The sequence below is a fragment of the Euwallacea fornicatus genome, chromosome 29 (genome assembly GCF_040115645.1).
Source record: "Euwallacea fornicatus isolate EFF26 chromosome 29, ASM4011564v1, whole genome shotgun sequence".
NCBI classification, from domain to species: domain Eukaryota; kingdom Metazoa; phylum Arthropoda; class Insecta; order Coleoptera; family Curculionidae; genus Euwallacea; species Euwallacea fornicatus.
In genome coordinates, this window is record NC_089569.1 from 663,629 (window position 1) to 688,126 (window position 24,498).

General features: G+C 40.5%; 1 protein-coding gene across 6 annotated transcripts in view; it reads left to right on the forward strand.

The window, feature by feature from the left end:
- The window catches only part of cut (homeobox protein, cut), a 75,294-nt gene that overhangs the window by 44,653 nt on the left and 6,143 nt on the right, over positions 1 to 24,498 (forward strand). The window contains exons 3-11 of one of the 6 annotated variants that reach the window (XM_066297712.1): positions 12,859 to 13,159; positions 14,482 to 15,057; positions 15,115 to 15,351; positions 22,190 to 22,529; positions 22,595 to 22,802; positions 22,855 to 23,095; positions 23,154 to 23,588; positions 23,643 to 23,768; positions 24,136 to 24,455. In XM_066297712.1, coding sequence (XP_066153809.1) covers positions 12,859 to 13,159; positions 14,482 to 15,057; positions 15,115 to 15,351; positions 22,190 to 22,529; positions 22,595 to 22,802; positions 22,855 to 23,095; positions 23,154 to 23,588; positions 23,643 to 23,768; positions 24,136 to 24,455 — 2,784 coding nt within the window. Of the gene's footprint in view, positions 1 to 9,599; positions 9,651 to 12,858; positions 13,160 to 14,481; positions 15,058 to 15,114; positions 15,352 to 22,189; positions 22,530 to 22,594; positions 22,803 to 22,854; positions 23,096 to 23,153; positions 23,769 to 24,135; positions 24,456 to 24,498 lie in introns of those variants that run through there. The other 5 variants (XM_066297714.1, XM_066297711.1, XM_066297709.1 and 2 more) reach the window with 5 other exon arrangements.

Below are 24,498 nucleotides of genomic sequence, written 5' to 3' on the forward strand. Positions count from 1 at the left end.
ACGCAAATTCTACTAGGTTTTACCCAACCAAACTCCGTTTTGCTGACCGCTGGTCATAAGAGTAGAGCTGCAGGAGAAATGGGCAGAGAAGGTTGTGGGAATACCAGGTGCTGGTTGTCATTAAATTAATAATCTACATGGAAAATTGGAATCGCCACTTGAAATGTTTCGTGAAACACTCCAGTTGTTCCACAACCTATTATTTTTTCCACACCTGCATGCCATTGCTTGTCGTTTAAACCTAATCTAATTCGTCGATTCACAGATTGTTACGCAACCAACTCGGAAAATAACAACAAATTAAAAGTCTTATTGATCGGTAACTGAATATTTTGCAAAACAGGATATGGAATAACAAAATATAAATTAACAATCATTAGAACCAATTAAGTTATTATTAAGGATGTATCAATACGAATATCTGCGAAATGTCTATTTAGCAATATCTAGCACCGTTTATTTCGATGCTATTTGAACATAATTCGAGTACGAGTGAATCTAGTGCGTACTTTCACGATTTCGACTATTAATTTCAGAGAGAGAACTAGCATTTTTCGTGAAAGGCTTCTTAGCCATGAGTATAATGATTACCTTTTTTCTTAGTGCTCGAGTGAGTTTTATTAATATTTTATAGAACAAGTAATGTCAGAATCACAGCTATTTCCTGATGCTCCAACAGAGTGAAAATTGAGCAACGATGGGGAGAAATACACGAAAACCAATAATTTTTTTCAAAATTTTTCCAACTATCCGCAAAGCACGACTTGCGGGACATCCTGTATAATGAGGGTGGTGCCCTAAGGGCTGTCCCGGAAGACACACTTTAGGCTACGGTCACATTCTTTGTCGGGCCCGACCGTAGACTCGATGCTCAGCTACCATCTCTGGGACGCCACTGGGCGATTCTCCCTTCGAGATGCAGGAAAAGGGTTTTAAAACAGCGCCGCCACATATTTATAATCAATTATGGAAATGAGTCACTCTAGCAACGCCTCGCTGATGCTGCCGTGTGTACACGTACGAAAATTTCATTAAGATAAACCCAAAAATGTTTGATTTCGGCCGCCCGCTAAAATCGAGCTATGAAAGGGTTTATGTTTATTCCCGCTGCTTTCTGAATCCATAATTCCTCAACCCCCAGGTCCATTTTGAATATTTCCATTTTTAGAACGTTACGTGGCGGACGACACTGCCTTTTTCAATTCCTTGATCTCCTATGTTAATTATCAGTATTTAAGCCCACTTCCGCCAGAGGCGTATCACCTCAAAACAGTAACAAAGGCAAAATAGTCGAGTAGGTACGAAGATCGTCCAAGAAGTGCCCCAATTTCGTATATACAGAGTGTTCCTTAATGATGTGCGGATATTTTCAGGTGGGATTCTACATGAAGAAATAATGGTAGTTTGTATTGTTACATACTACTACGTATTGAAATTTTAATGCGTAACGTAAACTTAATACTTAACTTACGTAAAAAAAGTTTTGAACGAGCTTGCATTGAAACGCATATTTTTATTGCCTTTATGCCCCTTTATAAGCTGTCTTTACATACCAAATTTTATTGAAATATCTCAAGCTGTCGCGGAAATATATATCAAGTTCCATTTTTTTCTAAAACTTTGCAGCCCTGTATTTTCGCAACGGAGCATGTTTGGAATATGGTTTATATAACAAACTATCGTTATTTTTTCATGTCGAACCGCTTAAACTTAAAATACTAATCATTAAGGAACATCCTGTAGATAGCGACGTTTTTGTTAAGAATTAGCTCATATTAGATCGACGTAAACCTATAAAAGCTTAGGTGTAAAGTCGATTTGCGTTTGTTTCGGTGGTTTTTGGTGAACACTTTTAGAAATTTTGTGAACATTTAAAAAATTGGTCGTCGATACGTGATTGAATACTTTCATTTCAAAGGTTTTAGTCCATCCAATACCAAAACAGAGTTAGATTCTACTCTGGGGAATTCGGTTCGTCGTTAGCAACTGTGAAATATTGGGTGACAGAGTTTAAACCCGCTCGCACGAGCTGCCAAGACAAACTCCGCAGTGGTCGACCCGCTGACGCTCCAGATTTGACCACTCCAGAAATCGTGGTGAAAATCTTCAAAACTGTATTGGAAGATAGGCATTTGAAAAAGTACTGGACATCGCTTTTTGACCGAACCATTGGATATGAGAAAGCTGTTCGAAAGATGAATGCCGTGACTACTCACAATCGAACAAAATCGGCGCCGTGAGAATATTTCAAAGGACTGTTTGGCAAAGTTTTGAAGCAATAAAGTCGAGTTTTGCGTCGGTTGATAACCACGGATGAAATATGGGTTCATCATTTCACATCTGAGACGAAAAACCAGTGAAAATATTGAACTCGAAGGGGAGAATCGGCTCCAAAGAAGGCGAAAATTATCTGCGGAAAATGTGATAGTGTCATTTTTCGGAATGCACATGGGATAATTTTTATTGACTGTCACCGTAAAGGAAAAAACAAGAAATGGAGAATATCATACAAATTTATTGCAGCGTTTGAGTTCAAAAATTAGGAAAAAGTGACCGCATCTGAAGAAAAAGAAAGTTTTGTTTCACCAAGACAACGCCCCAGTCTACACTTCTGCAATCGCAATGGCCAGAGTCAATCATCTTAGTTTTGAACCTTCTCCTCACCCACCCTATTCGACAGATTTGGCCCCTTCAGATTATTTTCCATTTCCAAACTTAAAAAAATGGCTCGGTGGAAAGAGACGTGCCAATAACGAACAGGCAGAGTCCGATGTCCCAGAAAGGGGAAATATTCGAAGCTTCTTACTGCAAACAAGATATCGAAGCCATAAATTATCGCTGGGAAAAGTTAATCTCCATAGAGACTATGTTGATAAATAATGCAATATTTTCCAATTTTTTTATTCCTTAAATGTCGTCTCGGGTACTTTGGGGACCGTCCTCGTAGGTACTGACATAGTCGTCTGCATTCAAATGTCGCCATGAGCTAACAAAGCAGATAATTAATTCAATTCGGAAAAATAATAAACTGATCATTCTGATTGTCAGTGAAAAGATACCTAAAAAAGGCAATTTGCGCCAATGTGGTGCGAACCTTTGAGGCCCGAAAAGCCCCTTAACGTTTCGCCAACAAATCGGTCGCCATCTTCAGAGCTTAGCAAAAAGGAACCGAAAATGAAAAAAAAACAGCACAAAGGCGGGGAAAGTAAACAAACAAGCAAGTGGATGTAGGACGTCTCTTTGATAGTGATTTCTTGTTAGCGATGAACAGAAAAACGTCTAGAACATACGTTAAAAACCGAGGCAGTAAGACCTCGTTGTTCCATCCTCAAATTTCAACGGTTACAAGTTCATAAGTTGAAACAACGTCTATGTAGGTATAGTTCCATTGTTCCTTTGGAATGTCTTTGGGTTTAGGTTTATGTGCAGAAAATTTATCGAAAACCGTAAAACCTTTATAGTAGAGAAATAGAACGGAATGTTTCTTATAATTACTGGCCGTTAAAATTAACGACAGCCTTGCTTGATCCCGATTGGTGTGTCGCCATATACAAGACGTTCGCGTTAGCACGCAAGACGTTTTCGCTATTTTATTTATTAAATCCGGGAGGTCTCGTGCTGGCAATACTTCAGGACCCCCAATCGACGCAATTCGTTATTATTATTATTCATTTAAATCGGCAAACTTTCGGCACTGGAACCCCGTCTCATCCGGAAGCTGCAACCAATAAAATTTTTCTCCCTCATTTCGCCGGCATACTTAAAACTCGCCCAATCACCATAAATTTCACTTTCGAAATTAAAATCGCCTCGAAAGAATAAGGCATAAAGCCTAGTAGGCCATATAATCAGATTAGATAGCATTTGTTTTGTTTTCTGTTTTTTTTTTGTTTCACATGATACCACCCTCTCTCGCGTTTGAAGGAATTAATTATGACGGATCGCTTGAACGGGGAGGAAAAACAAAAGAATTAAGATTTGAAAGAGATAGAGGGGAGAGAGGCTCGGAGGCACTCGAAGTAGTCCAAGAAACAATAAAAGCGGAACATATACACGCGGAAACACGGGCATCAATTAATCCGGCCCCCCCTAAAAATGGAAATCACGTGTCGGTTCAGAAGTGAGAGATATGAAAAATTCAGCATCGCGATTGAAAAAACACCCTTTCAGACCGAGGCTACAATCAATCAGGCGAGGGTGCGGGGCCTCGAAGTTGGAGATCGGAAATTTTTACTAATTAAGGCCCTTCGAAAGGGGTAGAAAAGGTAAAAACGAATACACACGGGCACACGCATCACAGCGGATCCGAATAAGGGTTGCCAACGGGGAAAGAAGAGGCCTACGTCTAATTTAAATATTAGATCTCTGCCCGTATTTGGCTCCCTGGAACGACAGGGGCGTAGACGCCGCAGATCACAAGCGGATTTTCGTGTTAACGGGGCAGAGGTACATTTTATTAAACAAATTAATGCATCAGCCAGGATAAGAAAAATCATTATTATGAACCGACAAAGAGCTGACGACACCGTTGGTAAGTTACTCTTATTCAGACGATGCCCCCCTTTCCCGCCCCCATCCCGACTTCTCTGACGCTTTTGGTGTTTAACTTACTTCTTTTAACTTACTAAAGGGGGCCGAATGAGAAAGAACGGTAGGTGCCCGATACGTAACAAAATATACGGTGATCCATTCAGAATATTCCTCTAAACTACGCTCTTTTGGGCCACCCTGTAGTGTGCGTGTGTGTGTGTGTGTGCGAAATTATTTTCTGAAGTGTTGGCAATGTCGTGACGGAATTCCTAGCTTTCGAGGTTTCCGAGATATCAAAGGTTGCATTGCAGGACTCGCTGGCGAGCCCGCGGATGGCCAATGCAGTGCCTGAAAGCGGAGGACACGTGACCCCAAGATATTCTCTAATTCTTAAAAAGCGACAATAAAACAAATATTCAGTTTCGTGGCGAGGCATCAGGCCGTTCAGTCAGGTCCCACGTAGTCCAAAAGTCGAGGAATTAGTAACACCATATTACCGAATTCAGCTCCAACCTATCAAAATTTACCCCATAACACGGAACCATTCCCGAGCAAATTTGGCTTACAATAGCGGAGTTGGAGACGGGAGGGATGGAAATTGGAACGCGTTTTATATCCTTCAATAAGACAAATTCCGCCATCCACGTATCAAATAAAGTAATCAGGCAAGAAGAGTCGATATAACCCTTCCGGAACACCTCAGCTACAGCATATTAATTTGGATTTCAATTTTGCCTGGATGCCAGATTTACGTTAAGACCTTCGGGCCCTCGGCGGTCTAATTAGGTGGAAAATCCCCATATTGCTACACTACCAGATTCCTTTTATTTTAATTGCAAATCCTGAAACTAACCATCGAAAAATACGATTTCGCCATAATTGATGGTGGAGGCAACACAAGATTTTTTTAATCAGAATCGTGTCGGCAAGAACAACGACCGTTTAAGAAAAACGACACATCAGGGACACATTGTAATTAGTAAAATGGGTAAGCATAGGGGGGTTTTAATGTAAAAGTCAATCGCAATCGGGGGTCCAGAGGGGGGGAGGGGGAGGCACGAAGGGCGTTAAGAAATTGTCCTGGGGCTTTGCAAACCGTGCAAGGACTGTTTGGTTGCAACTCCTTGTTGTAATCTTCAATTAAAAGTTAAGGTCACCCATATCCACCAGCATGTAATCTGTGTGTCGTAAAACATGCATGACTAATACAAAATCACTGCGGATTCCTGATGGAAACCGAGTTCTACCCTCTTTCTCTGTTTCTCATCCCCCATTGCATCTTTGTCTCATTCATTAGCGACTTCGAATCAGCAGGCTCTTTTCTCTTTATATTTGAGGGTATAATTATTGATTATCGAGTCTATCTAGATATATGCAGGGGTCAGAGGGGTGAGGGGTCTCACTGATTAAGCTATATGGAAATCTCACCCCTTTCGGAGTATCTGAAAGCTGACTGATTGGGGAAAGGCGTGCCGATTAATATTTTTATGGGAAATCGATAAATTCGCTATTGGGTTGCAAGTCGACAAGGGGAAATTTTGTTGAATAGTAAAATAAGACGCCGACGGTGATTTTCCGAGACGATTATCTTGAGACCACATGGAGCGAAGTCGCCAACTCAGAAGGCCTTGTCAAGATCCACATGGACAAAGCTCTGCGCTACAGTGCAGTAGCGTGAACCAATTTGCACGTTGCCGAGGGTTTATGCCACAAATCTACAGTATCATCCGAACCAAAGCGAAGGAAAGCTTTCGATTCAAGGAAAATCTTTTGCAATATGAACCTTGAATAAATATTTTTTCGCATGTTAAGCACAGGTATGACAGAGGGTGTTCTTTAAGCACGTGGCTAAACTTTCAGTGGTGATTTTTTAGGTCGTTCTGAGACGAAAAATTTATGTGAACATAGATCCGGCAAAGGCTCATTTTCCAGATACACAATTTTTTAAAAATCTTTACATATTAAAAAAAACTACTAAATAACGAAAAAAACAAACAAACTAATATAATGTTGAAACTTGATAAGTTTTTAATGTAGTGCAAAGGATACAAGAGGATCTTTTAAGCCAGATATTGTTCGCCTCCTTTTACTAGTGGCGTGCACAGGTGTAACGCCGGAAATTTAAGAAAAACGATTTATTAAACCTACACTTAAACAAATGGTAAACATTCAACAATAAGTAACACGAAACTCATAATAGTTGCTGAAAATGTCCTCCTTCAACTTCGATGCAAGCATTAGCTCGTTTTAACATCAATTGCCGAACACGTTGAATTATGCCCGGCGTATATCTATCTTATCTGATTACACGAATTCTTTATCCGCTGGATTAATTCTTCTTCAGTGTTAACCGGAATTCTATAAACGAAATACTTTACACGCCACCAAAAAAAAATCTGACGGGTTTAAATCCGGAGATCTGGGTGGCCACGCTGTGAAACCGTGAGACCGATCCAGTTTTCTCGATAAATTGCATCCAGAACTTCACGTGCTACTGTGCTAAAGTGAGGTTTTATCTTTGCGACAAGGCGATTTTTTACTAAAAATTTGACGCCCCGTATCTTGAAAACGAACCATTGCCGAGCAGACGTTTATATAAACTTATCGTCTTAAAATCACTCAAAGAATCGCTCCTGGAGGTTGAGTCACGTACGTAAGCAACACCCTGTATTGCTCTAGCAAGTAGCCGTCGCCGTCGTTGCTCAGGCAAGAAGTCGTAGAATAACCAGACTCAGCTATGTTTGTCCAGTTGACACAAAATATAACTAGAGAATAGTCTGCATCGGCAAGTAAATGATACTTCCATCGTGTGTATGTTAGACGTTGGATATATAGCCCTGGCAAGCAGTCCTCGGTGTTGTTGTAAAGACAATTTGGCGTAGAATAACCAGAGGAAAATCTGATTCTACGTTAGATTTTGGTTGATTTGCTACGGAAAATAGTTTTCACCATCATGGAAAAAGATTGCGCTGATTTACTGCTATACTCGGTTTATACTTACAAATTTCCGCCTGGATGTGCGGAAGGAATTCAACACGTGGCAAAAACAAGTATATTCCGAAAAGAACCTTTCGAGTTAAAGGATATCTACTACCTAGGTATTAAAAGTGACACTTTAACACACTGTTTTGTGGAGCTAATGAATTTTTCACTCCGTCGGCGAAAACGCAAATTTACTGACTCAGCTTTAATGAGATGTTAAGTTATACAGGGTGATTCATTTTCGAGAGTCAGGTCGCCTCAGAGGTTTTTATAGTGCGTCCCTGACCGTTCGGTTTCTGACACTCTAGTTGCTTTGTCAATTTGGTTTTCGGTCTTTTTCGTTTTTTTTTTCTAACTTTTTTCGAACTATTTGAGAAAATTGCAAGCGACGCGCAATTGTTTCCATTGATTGGGGTCAAGTCTTCGAGCTTTTCGTGAAGGTTTTTGAATGCTGCAAAATAAAAGTTGAATTCTGGTGTGGTTTTCGGAGTTATTTTCACACGTAGGTAAAAAACAGTTACCAAACGGGGAACAATGCAAGAGAATGCAGATGTTCCTGCACTACACGTGGATTCCGATTTTCGAGACCTGAGCGGCCAGTGGGACACCACAAATGTGGTGGAGATGGAAGTCGGACCTGACCACGAAAATTTGCCACGCCCCTTAGCGTTTAGACTCGAAGACTCCACAGGGTGTTCATTTCATAAAAGATCATTTTATAAAAAAGTAAAAGCATAAAAAATTATTGAATACCAGGTACGTGAACGACGATGCGACTTTACGTTTAAATGCGGAATGATATTATTTCGACCCGCGCAATTTCCAGACGCCCTGTGTATTATCGGGCTGCGTCGAGAATTCAGCGTCAACGTATCAAACCTTGAAACTAAGCACAAACCAATGCAAAATGAAACGACTTGAAATGACAATAACGATTACCGCAATGAGAATTTTGGTTTGAGACGAAGCTACAACCAGAACTTACATGAGTTACTCTACGTACCCGAACAATGGGCAATAAAAGAAAAAATAAAACACTCAGTAAGTTATTGAAGCGCATCGATGCGTAGGAAAACATTGTTAATCACTTTAGGGGAAGAACAACCTGTTATAAATTATGCGAATGATATTTTTAACTCTTGGGCTACTCACAAGGACTAACAAATAAATGTGCAGGGTAAGTTGGTAGTTTCACAGCAAAATGTTGATGATCCTTTAACAGACTCATCACCTCGTGAACGGCTGAACATAACTGCAGTCGTCAGTTCCATACGACGAAGCCTTGCTTGGTGTCACTCACTTAATTTTTTTTTTTTTTTAAATCTGTGATCTCCACACTCAGTAAATCTGCTTCAAAAGCTGATCAAACAGAGAGAAGTGGAAGTCGCCCGATTGGCTGCAAATATACACAAAGGTGTGGAAATCATCAGCTTTATCAGTAAACATATTTGCCATAATTACAAAACGATTTCGAACGAAAGGCAAAAGGCAGTAAAGTTAAGCCACCTTATTTGCGCAATGATATATTTATTCCTCCAATAAGGGCGTTACACGACGGGCGCCATATTTTATTGTGCGGCTTTATCTCTTCGGATTGTTAATTTTTGTTATCTCTCCGGTTAGATTATTATGAATTCCTCGATTTTTTACTGATTTACGGTTATCTTGTGTACAAGTCTTGCGTATACCAGACAACGAGCTGGTTTCAACAGAAGCATTAGCCGTTCGGCCCCCCGTACTTTTTTATTTGCCTTTTCCGAACGACCAAGTGCACCATCATCAGTCTTACAAGATCTGGAGATATTTTTCATAATTCACGATTTTTTCTCAAATAATATTTACAGGGACTGTTAAACTCTATAACAAACCGTACCACCATATTTATACCAAGCTAAATCAATGTTTACCACTTCAACATGAATTTTTCATTCTCCGCTTTATCAGGGATTAAGTCCTGGCTCATTTACTTTGAGCGCAATAAATTTATTAAGTTAAATTTATTTATAATATCATTTACCTGATATACCAGAGATTGTTCTGTTACTAATAGGCAATTATCAGTTATCAAGGCAGTCATTTTGATATCGCTTTTCGATTCAGTCGACAAAATGGCGAACTCTTCCACAGGCTCGAGTGATGTAAGTTTTTGCTTTTGAAGAACACAATGTTTTTATTTGCCATTTAGATTATTTACCTATTTGCAAGGTAGCTTAAGTTTAAGCCGATAATTAACTAAGGCTAATGTTGGTCCTCGAAAGAGTGCTCACAGGGGGATTTCAGGCCTAAACCTGAAAACGTTCAGGATGTTTTATTTAAATTTCTATGTCCCTAATTCAGTTAACGAGTTTAGTGTAACATACTTCCAGATCTCGGAGTTAATTAGGTAATAGTAGCTCCCTGACGGTGTACCAGTCCATTCTTACAAAGCTAAGAGATACCTACTGCGATATGGCGACTCCCCCCCTTGGTGCTCAATCTAAAATAAGTGTTTTTATTTGATTGATTAATCGATTTGTCTCTGATTTTGTTGATACTGAAATCGCTGTGTAACGTGACCGAAATCCATATGAAGTGCTTCGAGGCTGACTCCTTGGTCTTGAAGGCGGGACCTACACACCCTTGTTGCTGTTCGGTATTTTTGCAATTTTACAAGGTGTCCGAAAACTAGTGGACCAAAAAGGGATGGTGGATTATAAGGCCGAAAATATGGAAAAAAAATGTTTGTGAATATATGTCCAAAAATACCTTGCAGACGAGCTCTTTAAAGAGCTATGGCAAAGGTTTTTTTTGCAATAGCAGCAAAACAGAAGCGATGATATAACGCGTCTTGCAAACTGTCAAGCATAAGCGTGCATTTGGGGTAGGGGGGGTTTAATGGCTTATTACGACAAATGAAATCGCAACAATTTCTACAGCATATAGTCGATGGAAAGATTAGATTTGTTTAAATAAATGAATTTATTTAACGTTCGCCTTCAGTGTTTTTGTCAATATCAAAAATATTTAACGTATCGATAGTTTAAGTCAAAACTATCGGGCATCAAATTAAGTATGAAATTTTCAAATCGTGCGCGTTCGCTCGGAAGCGATGCATCCGAAGGATGTGAATCAGGAGTACCTTTTACACGAAAAGTAGTTGGACATTCCATGGTGTGTCTTTTTGCTACTGAAGAAATGCTGTGAAAAAAGTTACAGCAAAACCTTCCTCAGGCACGCCAATGATTGGCATTTTCCAAAACTGGATATATCAACTTCTTTACCTTAATACTACAAAATGTGGATGATTGTAACTGCCACCGTTGTGCCGTTATTGCACACAAACTTTTGCCACAGCTCTTTCTTTAAAGAGTTCCAGCCCCTCCGGAAGGTATTTTTAGGCGTATGTTCAAAAGCATATTTTTCTTATCTTCGACTACTTAATCCGCCATTTCTTTTTGGCGCACTAGCCCCCGGACGCCCTGTATGGAAGCGATAAAAAGTTGTTTTTAAATCAGCTCCAGTAGGAGTCGAAAATTTGATATTTTAATTCAATGATCAAACACAGAAATTCTGTCCAGAACCGAGGCATAATGCACCGTTTGGAGGCGTTGGGTGGTTGTTTTTAAAGCAAAATAAACCAAAAGTATGCCCTGGCGTGAGCGGTTTTTGTCCCCAACTTCCGAAAACTTCCTAATGAGCCAATCGATGCGCTAAATCCAGACTAACGTTTCCCGCAGAAGGCCACTTTGCATACGCCAAATTTTATTGAAAGTCACGTCGCTGATTAACTATCAAAAACCTGAGTTAATCTATTGTTTCAGATATTTCTCAGATCGAAGGGGCCGGATTCGTTTTGTCGCAATCAGTGGGGAATAAAATATTGGGTGCCATTGGGACCGAAATTTAGAAAATCCGGGTATCGATTCGCGAAATAATAATGTTATTAATGCAAGCAGCCATCACGCCAAAGTGCAATCAATAACTTTAAATTCGCCATCGGGATATCCCCTAGCACACAATCAAATTTCCTTCGATTTATACCTCCCGCCGCCCCGATTAAATACACCCCTTTTCCTGCTTATTAATACTCACGTAATAGACAAGGATAGGAGGATAATAAATCCAGGGCCGTATAGGTAGCCATGTAGCACCGAGTTTTAAATTCAAGGACAAATGGATTTTTTCTATTAAAGCTGCGACGTAGTGATTTCTCTGTGGCTGAGATTGATGAGGTTGAATAAATGTTGTGTCATCACGTATTCGACAATCTGAAAGTCGCTTATTAAAAGCGATATTTTAGTTTTTCTAACTGCTTGACAGTATGCCAAGAAACGTGGAAATGCGTGATATATCAATTAAGTTTAGTCAATGTATTTACGGTGTCTTTTTGTGCTTTGATGATTCGGGAATTTTAGATGATTTTTTAGAGGTGAACACCGTAGAACCGAAGGACACGTGGTGGCCGCGCGACATCATTCCCTGACAAGCGGGGCGAATGGATGTGTCTCAGGCGTCAGAGCTTGAGGAACTGCGGAGGACGGAAGACGTTTTGCTCGACACCTAATGTGAGCGAACGAGTTTCTTCGTCTCCATCCGGAGGCAGCATTAGTAGTCATCGGTCCGGCCCTGATTTAGAAACCAGATCAATCAATTACTTATATCGAAAATAAAGACATCTCAATCTCTCTTCTGCCCTATTTTGAAGGCATTGATTAATTGGAGGGGTGCAGAAAGGGTTTCCAAGTCTGACAAGGATGCTACTTCTACCTCCGTTGAAAAACACCATGCCCGAATGGAATTCTTACTGCTAACTATTATTCCACCCAGTTCCATACTAAAACTATAAATCTTATCGCGGCCCGTCAAGAATAAAGAACGAAACACGTATGTTAATAAAAAATCCTTGATCCAAATTAAAACTGAAACAACGAATTTTATTGTTTTATTCTAGAAATAACGTTGATGACGAGATATGCAGATAATTCCAAATCGAGATGATAATAAAGCTTAAAATGATCCGAATTAACATACATACAGTTCTCGAAAGGCACATAATTTGTAATATTCCCATTATAGGAAATGAAAATTTGGGCAATAAAAGTTTCTTAATTTGTTTATTGTTTTAACAATTCGTGCCAATTAAGGCGTTTATTGAATTCTTAAAGCGGTCGAACAATCCATGAAACCTCCCACGATCTATTTTAAATTTATACCCGCAATCGCAGCCTCTGGATTTCATCAAGGGGATTATCACCCACCATAAACGTTATCCACTTGCGTAGTTTCAACCTACTAAAACGTAATCCGCACCACTTAAGCCATAACTGTAATCAAACACGTTCCTCACATATCTCTGTTTGCTTCCAGATCAATCAGCTATTGGAGGAAGTCCAAAGACTACAGGGCTGTATCACCAAAATCCAAGAGTCTTCCATAACTCAGATCAGCAGATTGGAAGACCAGCTTGAACAAAAAAGGCAACACATAGTGAGACTGGAAACGAAGCTGGACTTACAGAAAGACTATGAAGAGCTGAGGCGACAAGTTACGATACTTAGGTCAAACCTGGTGAATGACCCTCAAGGGAAGGACATTGAATTGCTTTTGGAGAAGACCAGGGTTCAGGTGCAAGAGCAACGCGACAAGAGCCCTTCCAGAGAGAGCGATGGTGAGTCGATTGGTTTAGGTCACGTGCATCTGTAGATCCCAATCTTCTGACTAATAGTTTCCGTTTTTAACGCACCACTGCTCCTAATTTATTAGAGTTTTTATTTCTCTAATTAGAACCCGAAATAAATTTCATATAATTGTTTTCGAGCTCATGAATACTGAACGCAGATAAGGTTGGTTCGCTCTCATTTTCGGGGATTTTAATTAGCTATAGTTATTGTTTGCTCTCAGGCGGATTATTAGGTATATTTCTCACGTAATTATGATTCTCCGAAGATATTACATTCCTAAATTAATAAATATTCCCCGACAGGGTCGTTAATTTTTTTTTTTTTAAGAAAACGGTTGTAGCGATTGTAGATCTTCAGTAAGTAGAGCGCGTCATATTCATATGTGAAGTAGATATCATACGCGTAGAGAGTATGTGTTTGAACACCACAATTACCTGATGGAACTTGAACTCTCGTCCAGTGCGGTACTAAATTCCATATTCGAAATTCCAAGAGAATTAGTTTTGTTAATGGCAAGCACATGTCCTGGAAAACTCTTCGGAATTGCCCTATAAGGACAGTAAGGTTGATTTCTCGAGGTACGTTCGTATATCCTGAATACTCATTTCGAAACAGGATTCAAAATTTCTGAAGCAAAATGATATTCGACTCTTCGGTTAGTCGGGAAAATGTTCACGAATGGATCTTAAAAAAACGGCAACTTGAGCTAAACCAAACCATATGGCTGGACATGTTACAATAATTCGATTAAAATTGCGCATTCTCAGTTGTGTCTGAAGCCAGTTAAAACTGTCCTTTCCGTACGATTCTTCGCACTCCTTATCACTATCAGAAAACATCCGATTATCAGCTTAAGGAAATGATTGAAATCGACATAATTAGACATTGTGCACCTACAGTTTCTTGCACGGTTTTTTTCCAAACGAAAAATTAAAAATCACCGAACTCGAATACATCAACTAACTACCCGAAACTAGAACAGATTTCATAAAATAAGTTCCCACGTATGACGACATGGCCGAAGAACAATCGCTCTCCAAACTGGTAACAATATACTTAAATGACTTGTTTCACAAAACCGCGGTAATAAAAATAATAAAACTGTTGCCCAAGCAGTTGAAGAAATTGAAAGTAGCTGTGGAGGCCACCCCGCTGACCCGAAACGGTTTCTATTGATTTTTCTCGGTCGGGTCGTCGCGTGACCCGTGATCCTAATCTTTGGTTTTATTAAAAACTATATTATATGTATGTGTGTAACAAATTGCTCAACGTAACTAACAATCCTGAACGAGTACTGACTTCTTTCCAGGGGTGGCGGATCATCAGTCAGCACTCCAACTCCCCACTTTACCAGTATCCCCACCCTCTTCGCTCCCCCACCCCTTTCAAAATGTAGACGCTTTCGGCAGTCTATTGGGCGAGGAGATAGTGTCCTCGTGGAGAAAAAACATTGAGTCTCATCAAAAATCACCTTCTGTAGATGGGGTAGTCAAAAGTACCACGCCTCTATTGGAAAGCAAGGTTGAGAAGAGCAGCACCGCTTCGACTCCCCAGCCTATTGAGCACAGTCCAGTGGAAAATTTAGTGAACGGGAATCCAAAGAGTCCTCACGAGGACAACAACAACCACAATAACCATAACAACAACATTCCCTTGCCTGCCACTTTTGTGAACAACTTCCTGAGGTCCGAAGACTCACTGAAAAGTCCCTATCGTTTCGAGGAGCATCGGTCACCGTTCAAGTTTGCCGAGGATTTGGGGATGGCCCCAGGATCTATGGTAGGAAGACTAGGTGAAAGTCTTATTCCTAAAGGAGATCCCATGGAGGCGAAGCTTCAGGAGATGCTCCGTTACAACATGGACAAGTACGCTTCACAAAACTTAGGTTAGCATGTCCTGGTGACGATCAAAGGGAGGTCCAGTAATTTTATGTTTATTGCAGATACCCTTAACATATCTCGAAGAGTAAGGGAGTTGCTGTCGATTCACAACATTGGCCAAAGGCTGTTTGCCAAATACGTCTTGGGACTCTCGCAAGGCACCGTGTCCGAGCTCTTGTCCAAGCCTAAACCCTGGGATAAGCTGACCGAAAAAGGAAGGGACAGCTACAGGAAAATGCACGCGTGGGCCTGCGACGAGGCTGCGATAATGCTGCTGAAGAGCTTGATACCAAAGAAAGGTATTTTTTATTTGTCTTAATAGTTATTAAATTGATCAAGTTTCATCACGCATGATTTCTCAGATTAAGTTGCCGACAGGAAATACAGTGAATCATTCAAAATTCTTTATAACACGAAATATTGAGAATTCACACAATGCAAATGATGGTTATTTAGTTGAATTTATTATTGTTTCGGGAAGGAAAATTCGCGGTAAAAACATGATAATCAGAGATGTTACTTATTCACGTGGTCTTCCTATATACTGCGGACCAACATTTATTTTCCAATTGGTCTAAAACATCCAAACAAAACAACGCGGACAGTGAAGCTGTCAATCCATTTTTATTCCGAGGGTCGACCGATCGGCAGTGGGCAATCATCCCGATGGAAAATATCGTGGAAATATGGAAAATGAGTCCGTCATTTGCATTGATACTAATGTGAACCGGATATTGTTTTTGCGGAAGAATGGCCAGCACACAAAAACGCATTCTTTCGATTCAGTTGCGGATTGTGCATTCCAAATGAATGTGTCCATGGAAATTGGAAAAATCCAGATGACACATGCCAATTGCGATTGAATCTCCCCGATGTTGCGAGGCGTGTAAAGTGTAAATTTGAATTATGTAATTGGAAAAAAGGACTTAATTGTTCATGAATGCGTGTTATGCGGCAAAATCGCATCTAACTTTGCAAATACTTATTTATGGGCACAAAGGTCTGGGCGCTGGCCGCTCCCCCTATTTTGGCACGTACCTTAGTAGTTTGAGGTAAAGGTGAAGGCGCAAGAGTTTCCCTAGAGAAATAGGTATTTACGCGACAAACGAAGTCTTACGGCACGAGCGCGAAATGTTGCGCACCAGTCGCAGCCGAGGGCGGCAGTCACGGGAGTGCGCTAAGAAATTTTTATGCGACTGTGATGTACGCTACTTACGTAACATCTATAATATAATAATATCTATAAAAAATATAAGAAGTTTACTCGACCGGGGCTCATCGCGGCAGAAATCCGATGCTGCCGCAACCCCATCAATCTGCGCATGTTTCATGATGGCTGACAGAATGCCGAAAAGCGCCGCCTAGCTTTGATGTTTAGTGATATTCTGTTAAATATTTTTATACAAATTAGCATCTTTTTGCTATTTTGGAGACACATCGGATGTAGCCTAGTTATTGGTAGACTGCCTAATTGACTAGTACAATCTCGTTATAAAACATGCTTTTACCGAGAGTAGTTCATTGCGTTCTGTCTCTTACTCGTTTGTTTTTTTTCTAACACGCGCGTGTGTTAGCGTTTGTTTGCGCGACTTGCGCCTCGGTTTGTTATGTCTACTTTTGTAGAGAGTCGCGGATAAATTGGTTTTACGAGATTTTCGTTAAGTTAAATTTGGTAAATTACTATCAGCTCTCTAGATTGAGTGTGTGCAATTTACTTCAGCAACAACAGCATGTTGGTTGAGTTCAGAACATGAAGATTTCTAATTTCGAAAATCTTCATAATCATTCAATTTCTTTCGGCGATATAGAAATTTTTTAATAAAAGCAGGATCAAATATTGTATACATTGTGATTCATTATATTCATTTGTGTTCGGCTCCGTTTTATTATAATTCCTGTCTGCGGTTCGCTAACCCGGCTTCCTGTGAAAATCCTGAATTATATTTAACAAAATGTGCGTTATCTCCCTGGTACTATCACGTAGTTATTGATGCAAATCGGTGCCAAATGAATTATTATGATGTGAATCAGCTTGATTTTTATTTTGCTTTAAAAACTTTCTGACCCAGTCTAATCTCATTCGGAACGAGATAACGTCAAAGATATTGCTAATGAATCATGATATTCAGTAGTACTCAAAAGTGCAATTAAACGAATAATCGTTATAGGCCAATTATTTTGCAATAATGTCAATAAGGAAATTATGGTCAGCCCAGAACAATGTCAGTTTCGGACTGAATAGTCCTTTTAGAAGTTACCTTCTGACGACCTCAGCTCAGGTACAATTAGAATTGGTCGCTGAAATCCTGATGAAAATAAGAAAGCCGCTGCTTGAAAGTTGGCAAATTACTTCATGACAACTGCTTTGAAGATGTCATATTTCGTCGTGACAACCCATTCGAATTTGAGATATTATTTCATAACAATTTCTTGGAACGTGGTGGAAACGTTACGGGGATCTCACTCAGATATAAGGCGAAAAACTTGTACTGTTCGATACTACAGTGAGGCGGCAATAGCAAAGAGGAGCGATTACACTGCATGGAATAATCACAAACAAAGGACTAATCACATCTGATGGTCATCGTCTAATCATCGATGATGAAGGAAACACAACGAGGTTAATAGTTCTAGAGAGGACAAAGATCTAACAAACCAGACGCCTCACGAGTGCTCCTTTGTCATAAGACTTGGGTGCGATTACCTAAATGCTAAGAGAATAGTCCCGGAAGTACCCGGCTTAACATTTAAAGAAAAAAAATTGAAATATTAAATTATTTCTTAACACAGTCTCCTTCGCAGTGATTTGTTCTATCACATTTTTGGTAAGAAGCCCCGAATGTTTCAAAATAGGCATCAATCTCGGACTCCAGCTCAGTATCATTGGCAAATCTCTTTCTACCGAGCCATTTTTCCAAATTTGGAAATAGAAAACGATCTTAGGAGGCTCAATCTGGCGAACAGGGTGGACGAGAAAAGAGCTCGAAACCAAGTTGATTGATTTTGGCCATCGCGATGATGAAAGTGCAGACTGGTGCGTTGTCTCGGTGAAGCAAGACATTTTTTATCTCCAAATGCGGTCGGTTTTCCTAATTTCTTCGCTAAAGCGCCGAAATAAACTTTTACAACGTTCATCCGTTTATTGTTTTTCGTTTAGGGACAGAGTCAATAAAAATTATCCCACGTGAATCGCAAAAAGGTGACGCCATCACTCTCCTGCAAATGGAACGGTTTTCGCCTTCTTTGGAACCGATTCTCTCATTTGAGTCCGTCGTTTTGACCGCTTTTTCGTTTCAGACATGAAATGACGGACCTATCTTTCATCCGTGCCTATGAATCGACGTTAAAACTCGGCTTTATTGCTTCGAAATTTTACCAAACGCCCCCTTGAAATATTCTCACGGCGCTGGTTTTGTTCAATTGTGAGTAACCGCGGCACCCATCTTGCCCACAGCTTTCTCATGTCCAATTGTTCGGTCGAAAAGCGGTGTCCAGCACGTTTTTAACTGCCTCTTATGGCTGCTAAGTCGCGCAATTTTAGCCGACGGTCTTCCAGGACACAATGTCTGGAGTGGTCAAATCTGGAGCGTCAGCGGGTCGACCACTGCGAACTTCGTCTTCGCAGCTCGTGCGAGCGGGTTTAAACTCGGTCACCCAATATTTCACAGTTGCTAACGAAGAACCGGATTCCCCAGAGTAGAATCTAACTCTGTTTTGATATTGGATGGACTAAAACCTTTGAAATGGAAGTATTCAATCACGTGTCGACGAACAATTTTTGACATGTTTAAAAAATCTCTAAAAGCGTCCACTGAAAACGGCTCCAAACCGCGCAAATCAACTTTAGGCATAAGCTTTTGAAGGTCTAATATTTAACAAAAAAAAATATTGCCGTCTACACGTCAGGTCGGGTACTTCTGGGGCTGCCCCCGTATGTACGTACATAAATTCAAGAGAAACTTTAATGTAGTGACGCTAAATGCCAATCTCGTGGCTTCATGAAATTTCTTAAACAATGGATATTGTCGGTTTTAATGGAAAAATCCACGAAATGAACGTCGTCGATGCTTTAACAATGATGAGATATAAATTATAAGTCCACCGTTGGTTTTTGCGTTATAAAATTGATTATAGGTAATACGGGCGATGATTTTTAAAGCCAATTATAAGCTCGTTAGGGCCAATTCCGATGTTTACGAGATTTTAATTGTGGATTCCTATAGATCGTAAATTTCTCTCTCCATCGTCGTCCGCATGAAATCGCCCAAATCCCTTGGGTCATCGCATTAGCACATCATAAATGTCTCAATAATGCAGGAAACATCCAAAATGCTTTTCTATTATCGCATGTCGCGTAAATTTATTTTCAACACTTTAATTCCTTTGCTACCTATCCAGAAATCGAAAATATCATTCGAAAAAGCGCTTCGATGTTTCATCTTTCGCTAGACAATGTATCAAGCGTCGATCCGGTGCCAAGTTATTTTGTTCATTAAAATTGTTGCGACGATTGTTTTTGTTGGGCGTGAGTGTATCTTTTCGATATGTCTCATTAATTTTCGCTGTACATAAATTTCGGCCAATAGACAGGTTTAATTCTAATTGCAATGAACGGGAGCTATTTCGCGTGTTAAGGGGGTACTCTAGTGTGAACACCTAAAAATAAGCACGTTTTCGACTTTTTTTCGAAAAACATTACACAATCGGGCAAACTGTTTTATTTCCGGAAAGGCACGATTTAGGACGTCAGAAAATTTTTTTAATTTTTTTTTTTTTTTTTTTTTTTTTATTTATTAGCGAGAAGCTGCTTCCACGTCGATAAAAGAAGTACCAGTTCTGCTGGATCGGGCAATTCCGGTCCTCTTAAATATCTGAAACCGATAATCGAAAGATATTCCGAATCCGTATCGCCGCCGCTATCGCCCGTACCATTTTTTTTAAGTTTCACTGAAAACTAACAAAACAGTGACATTTTTGCAAAAGTCTGAAAAAAAAAACGTTTTCTTACGCTACACACGAGGGAAAATTGTTCGTTTAAAGCAAAATTTTGGCACGTTCGAGATGCGATCGATGGCCATAAATACGTTGAACATTGGGCTAGATTTTGAGACCGATACGTTCAGTCGTCTCCGCGTAACCAGCTGCGCCAAGTGTAAAATTGTCGTTTTGAGAAAAACGCGCTTAAAGTTCTCAAATGAAAAACTCATGCGAAAATTTACCTTCGTGACTAATCGGCAATACCAGAACCATACAAAAGTCCGTCCTCCGTACCGTAGACATCGTCTTCAGCTGCTCGGGTCTCTTATCTGGCGATGTGAGATTCTTTCAAGGCGTCGGAGGTGCGCTGTTCTGCTCGGTGAAGTCGTGCCCACAGACGAAATGGACGCTTTCTGAACCAAGGTCACATCCCGTTGTCTCGGAAATCTTCAAAATGGATGCGTAACCTTCGTTAAATATACATGTACCAGAACGAGTGGCAATTTTCGAAAATTTCATGCTGCAAAATACGTTTTTAAGTGCCAAACGCCAGAGTAAAACTCTCTTCATTGTTTCACACGGTGGAATCTAAACGTCACTCGAGAAGATCGTGCCGGCTCAAATCTTCATATAATGACATTAAAACCTGTCGAATTTCTTCATCGAAAGCGGATGGATGAGACCACATAGTTCTGTCCTTTATGCCGTTGCTACTTACACCAGCAGTCTTCGCCTTCAGAACGAAGATGATGCTGAGGCTTTTTGTCCGTACATATTTTATGATAATAAGTACCCCATATTGCTCTGCCCATGTTCGCCTCTAAATCAGAATGTCGTTCAATTGCTAATCCGTAATGAAAAGGCACTTCTTCATTGATTAAAGTCGCAGTTTTCGATTCAGATTTTGATCATGCGACACGGTTTGTCCGAAATTCGAACGACATTCGTTTGCGACTACATTTGTATAAATAATTGAAAAATATAAAATTCTGCACGATCATACCGCAGAAGGATACTCAAATAAACATATACAAGAAAAACCTCAATGTAAACCCTATCCATCCACTCTGGACCGCTAGCGCGCGCTCTACATGACTCTGCTTTGAAGCATTATTATTAGTCGAAAAGCGAGGGAATCGCCTAAATCGAGTATGGGATGGTAATTCTATGACCATAAACTATCGAAAAACGAAAAAAAAAAACAAAAATTCTGTTCGTCTACAATGTTTAACGCAAGTTGGAATTCTAGAGTGATAGACAAATCTACTGGTGTTGCAACCGTGTTCCTCGTAACCGAACCGCTTTACAAAAAAAACTCGTGCGTTAATCAGACGTCACCTTTGCGTGCTCAAGATGAGGGTAATTATTGTTCCTCTTTCACCATAAAATTTCTCGATAATTCGACGATCAACAGCACTCACTACACGGCTCTAATCCGCAGGTCAAACAATTAAATAAAAATAGCCGAGGACCTCAGTGTGGAGAACGGTACTTATAACAAAGTAGAAAAACTTCCCTAAACCTTAAAACAAACGATGTCGTTTTTATACCTATTTGTCTCCACCGCCATTGTGCATGCACCCGGAGGTCTATATTTACCACAAAGAATCAACGACAATTCTTTACATTCATCACGCAATTAGTCGGTCATGGGAATTTGCACAAAAGATCTTGAAATCTGTCTTTAAACGTACCTATGATTATCTTTGCGTCGTCCAAAGCTGCTTTTACTTTACAGTTATGTGTCTTGAATCAAGGACGGGATGGGTTTAGGCCACTTGCCGATGGAGCTAACCCAGGGCGTATTGATCTGCAATAATACCAAAATACCATAGAGAAACAGTCAAGAGGCTTGATAGAAACGGTTGCAGTTCGCGTGTCTAGAGTTTCCTTGCATGAGTAAAAACATGTAAAAAAGTTTATATAATTTTCGGGATATACACCGATAAAAAACATTAAAATCCTTTACAAAGTTAGTTGATCCAAGAACTACAAGGCAAATTGCTACCTTGCTGAAAACGCAATCGATAACATGCCGAAGGCTCTAATTAGCTTTTACTTCACATTTCACTAATTACCCATTAAGCTTTAAAAAAATTTTGATACAGTATTTTTGAAGACAATCCAACTGAAATGTTTTTTCCCAAATTATCCTTACAGATAATTTTTCATCCTCAGGAAAAGAAGGATCGCTACCCTTCGGTCGCCCAGAACCAGATTTAACCGATGACCGACTGGCGCACATTCTGAATGAAGCCAACCAGTTTTCCTCGCATATCAAAACCGAGTCGGACACTCACAGCAATGAGGACTCGAAATCGCCACACGGCTGTAGCAGCCCCTTCTCCAAAGAGTCGTCTCTGAGCAAAAGGCTCAAGAAGTACGAAAATGACGATATTTCTCAGGAGAAGGTGGTCAGAATCTACCAGGAAGAACTGGCCAAGCTGATGGGCAGGAGAATGGAGGACATGCGCAGTCCCAGAGAAGGGTTTCCTCCTGGGTGAGTCTATTTCTTCATTAACTTATGAGCACCCGATTTTGAGCAGCACTAAACCTAATGTTCAGTATGTTCCTCCCCCAATTCTTCAGCAACAACCCCATGGATCGCTCCGAGGAAATTCGCATGGCTTTAGATGCTTATCATCGGGAAATTGCCAAGCTCAATCAAAACCAACCTGCGCAGATGCCTCTTGGACTTTTGGCCCTTCAACAGCAGGCTCTCGCCCAACACCAGCAAAGCCAGCAACAAGGCCAGCAAATGACTCCCCATCAGGTACCTTTTCTGACCTATAGCGAATACAAAAAGTAATTAAAAAGTTTCTCAGAGTTCGAATGGTGGTGTCCAAGATCTCTCCCTGCCGAAAGAGAAAGCCAAGACGGTGAACGGGCTGGACGATGGCAAGGAAAAAGAAGACGATTCGATGTCTAGACATTCCGCAAGCGCCTTTACTTTGGTCAGACCCAAACTGGAGCCTGGGACTGCGGCCAGTGGCAATAGCACAGCTTCCAGCCCCTTGGGAAATGCCATATTGCCTCCCATGACCCCTAGCAGTGAAGACTTTAGTGGTAAGTCCAGACAATACGTACAACTGAATAACCTATTTTAATACAAATATGTTCGTAGTTTCAGCGACAGCGTCTCCTCTACAGCGCATGGCCTCAATTACAAACTCCCTGATCTCACAGCCGCCATCTCAGCCACATCACTCAAGTAGCCAACGCCCCCTCAAGGCAGTATTGCCTCCTATCACCCAGCAGCAGTTTGATCTCTACAACAATTTAAATACCGAAGATATAGTCAAAAAAGTGAAGGAACAGCTTAGTCAATACTCAATATCACAACGGTTATTTGGGGAGAGCGTGTTAGGCCTCAGCCAAGGGTCAGTAAGCGATCTATTAGCCAGACCAAAACCATGGCATATGTTGACTCAGAAAGGTCGGGAGCCCTTTATAAGAATGAAGATGTTCTTAGAAGATGGGGACGCTGTGCATAAATTAGTTGCCAGTCAGTACAAGATTGCCCCTGAGAAGTTGATGAGGACTGGGGGATATGGAAACAGTGAGTGCCTCTCAGGCGCATCATGTTTGAGAGGTACAAATTTGTTTTCTGCAGGTTGTGCCACGCCATTATCGAAACCAAATCTCCCTCCAAACCAAAAAATGCTGTCAGAGGCTGCAGGCTTATTGAGTAAAATACAGCAAGATTCACAAGGTCTTTTACCAACTTCTATGCAGTTAGGTAAGTGATATTAGAGTTTTGGAGATGTACATAATATTAAATTCGGATTTTTCGATCGACCCACGTAAACGACTATTTAGTCCTTTCCATTTACGTTTTACACAGCTCTCCACCTTATCATTTTTACTTTCTATGTCTTATTCCCTTTGCTATCTCCCACCTCCAGTTATCTATCCTTGGTACGGTGTCTCAATTTTGGGAAATGTTCTAAAGGAGACTCGTACTTTGTGTGCCCGATCAACACAGGGTAACCAACATTTTCGATCTTTTAACTCCGAAATTTCTTATGTTTCATCAAATCGTCCTTCTCGTTAAAAATGCTGTTCTCGCAGCTTCACGGAAAGCTAAGCAATATCACTGTTTTCAGGCCCTCCTCAAGTGGCTCCACCCCAACCACCTCCATTAGGCCCCCCAGGCGCTCAAATACCTCAAAACCAACTTCTAAACCACCTCGGTCTTCCACCTCACCACGCTCTGGCACTTCAAAACCAGGAGATGTTAAAGAAGCAGCAGACCATGCAGAGCCTTTCTGCTCATTCACCGATGAGTCATCAGGGTATGAGAAACATGCACCAACATATGAGTCCGAGTGTTTACGAGATGGCTGCTTTAACCCAAGATTTAGATACGCAAGTGATTACTACGAAAATTAAAGAAGCGCTATTGGCAAACAATATAGGACAGAAGGTATTGAGGAGCTTTAGGTGTTTGAGTAAAATAAACCAAACGT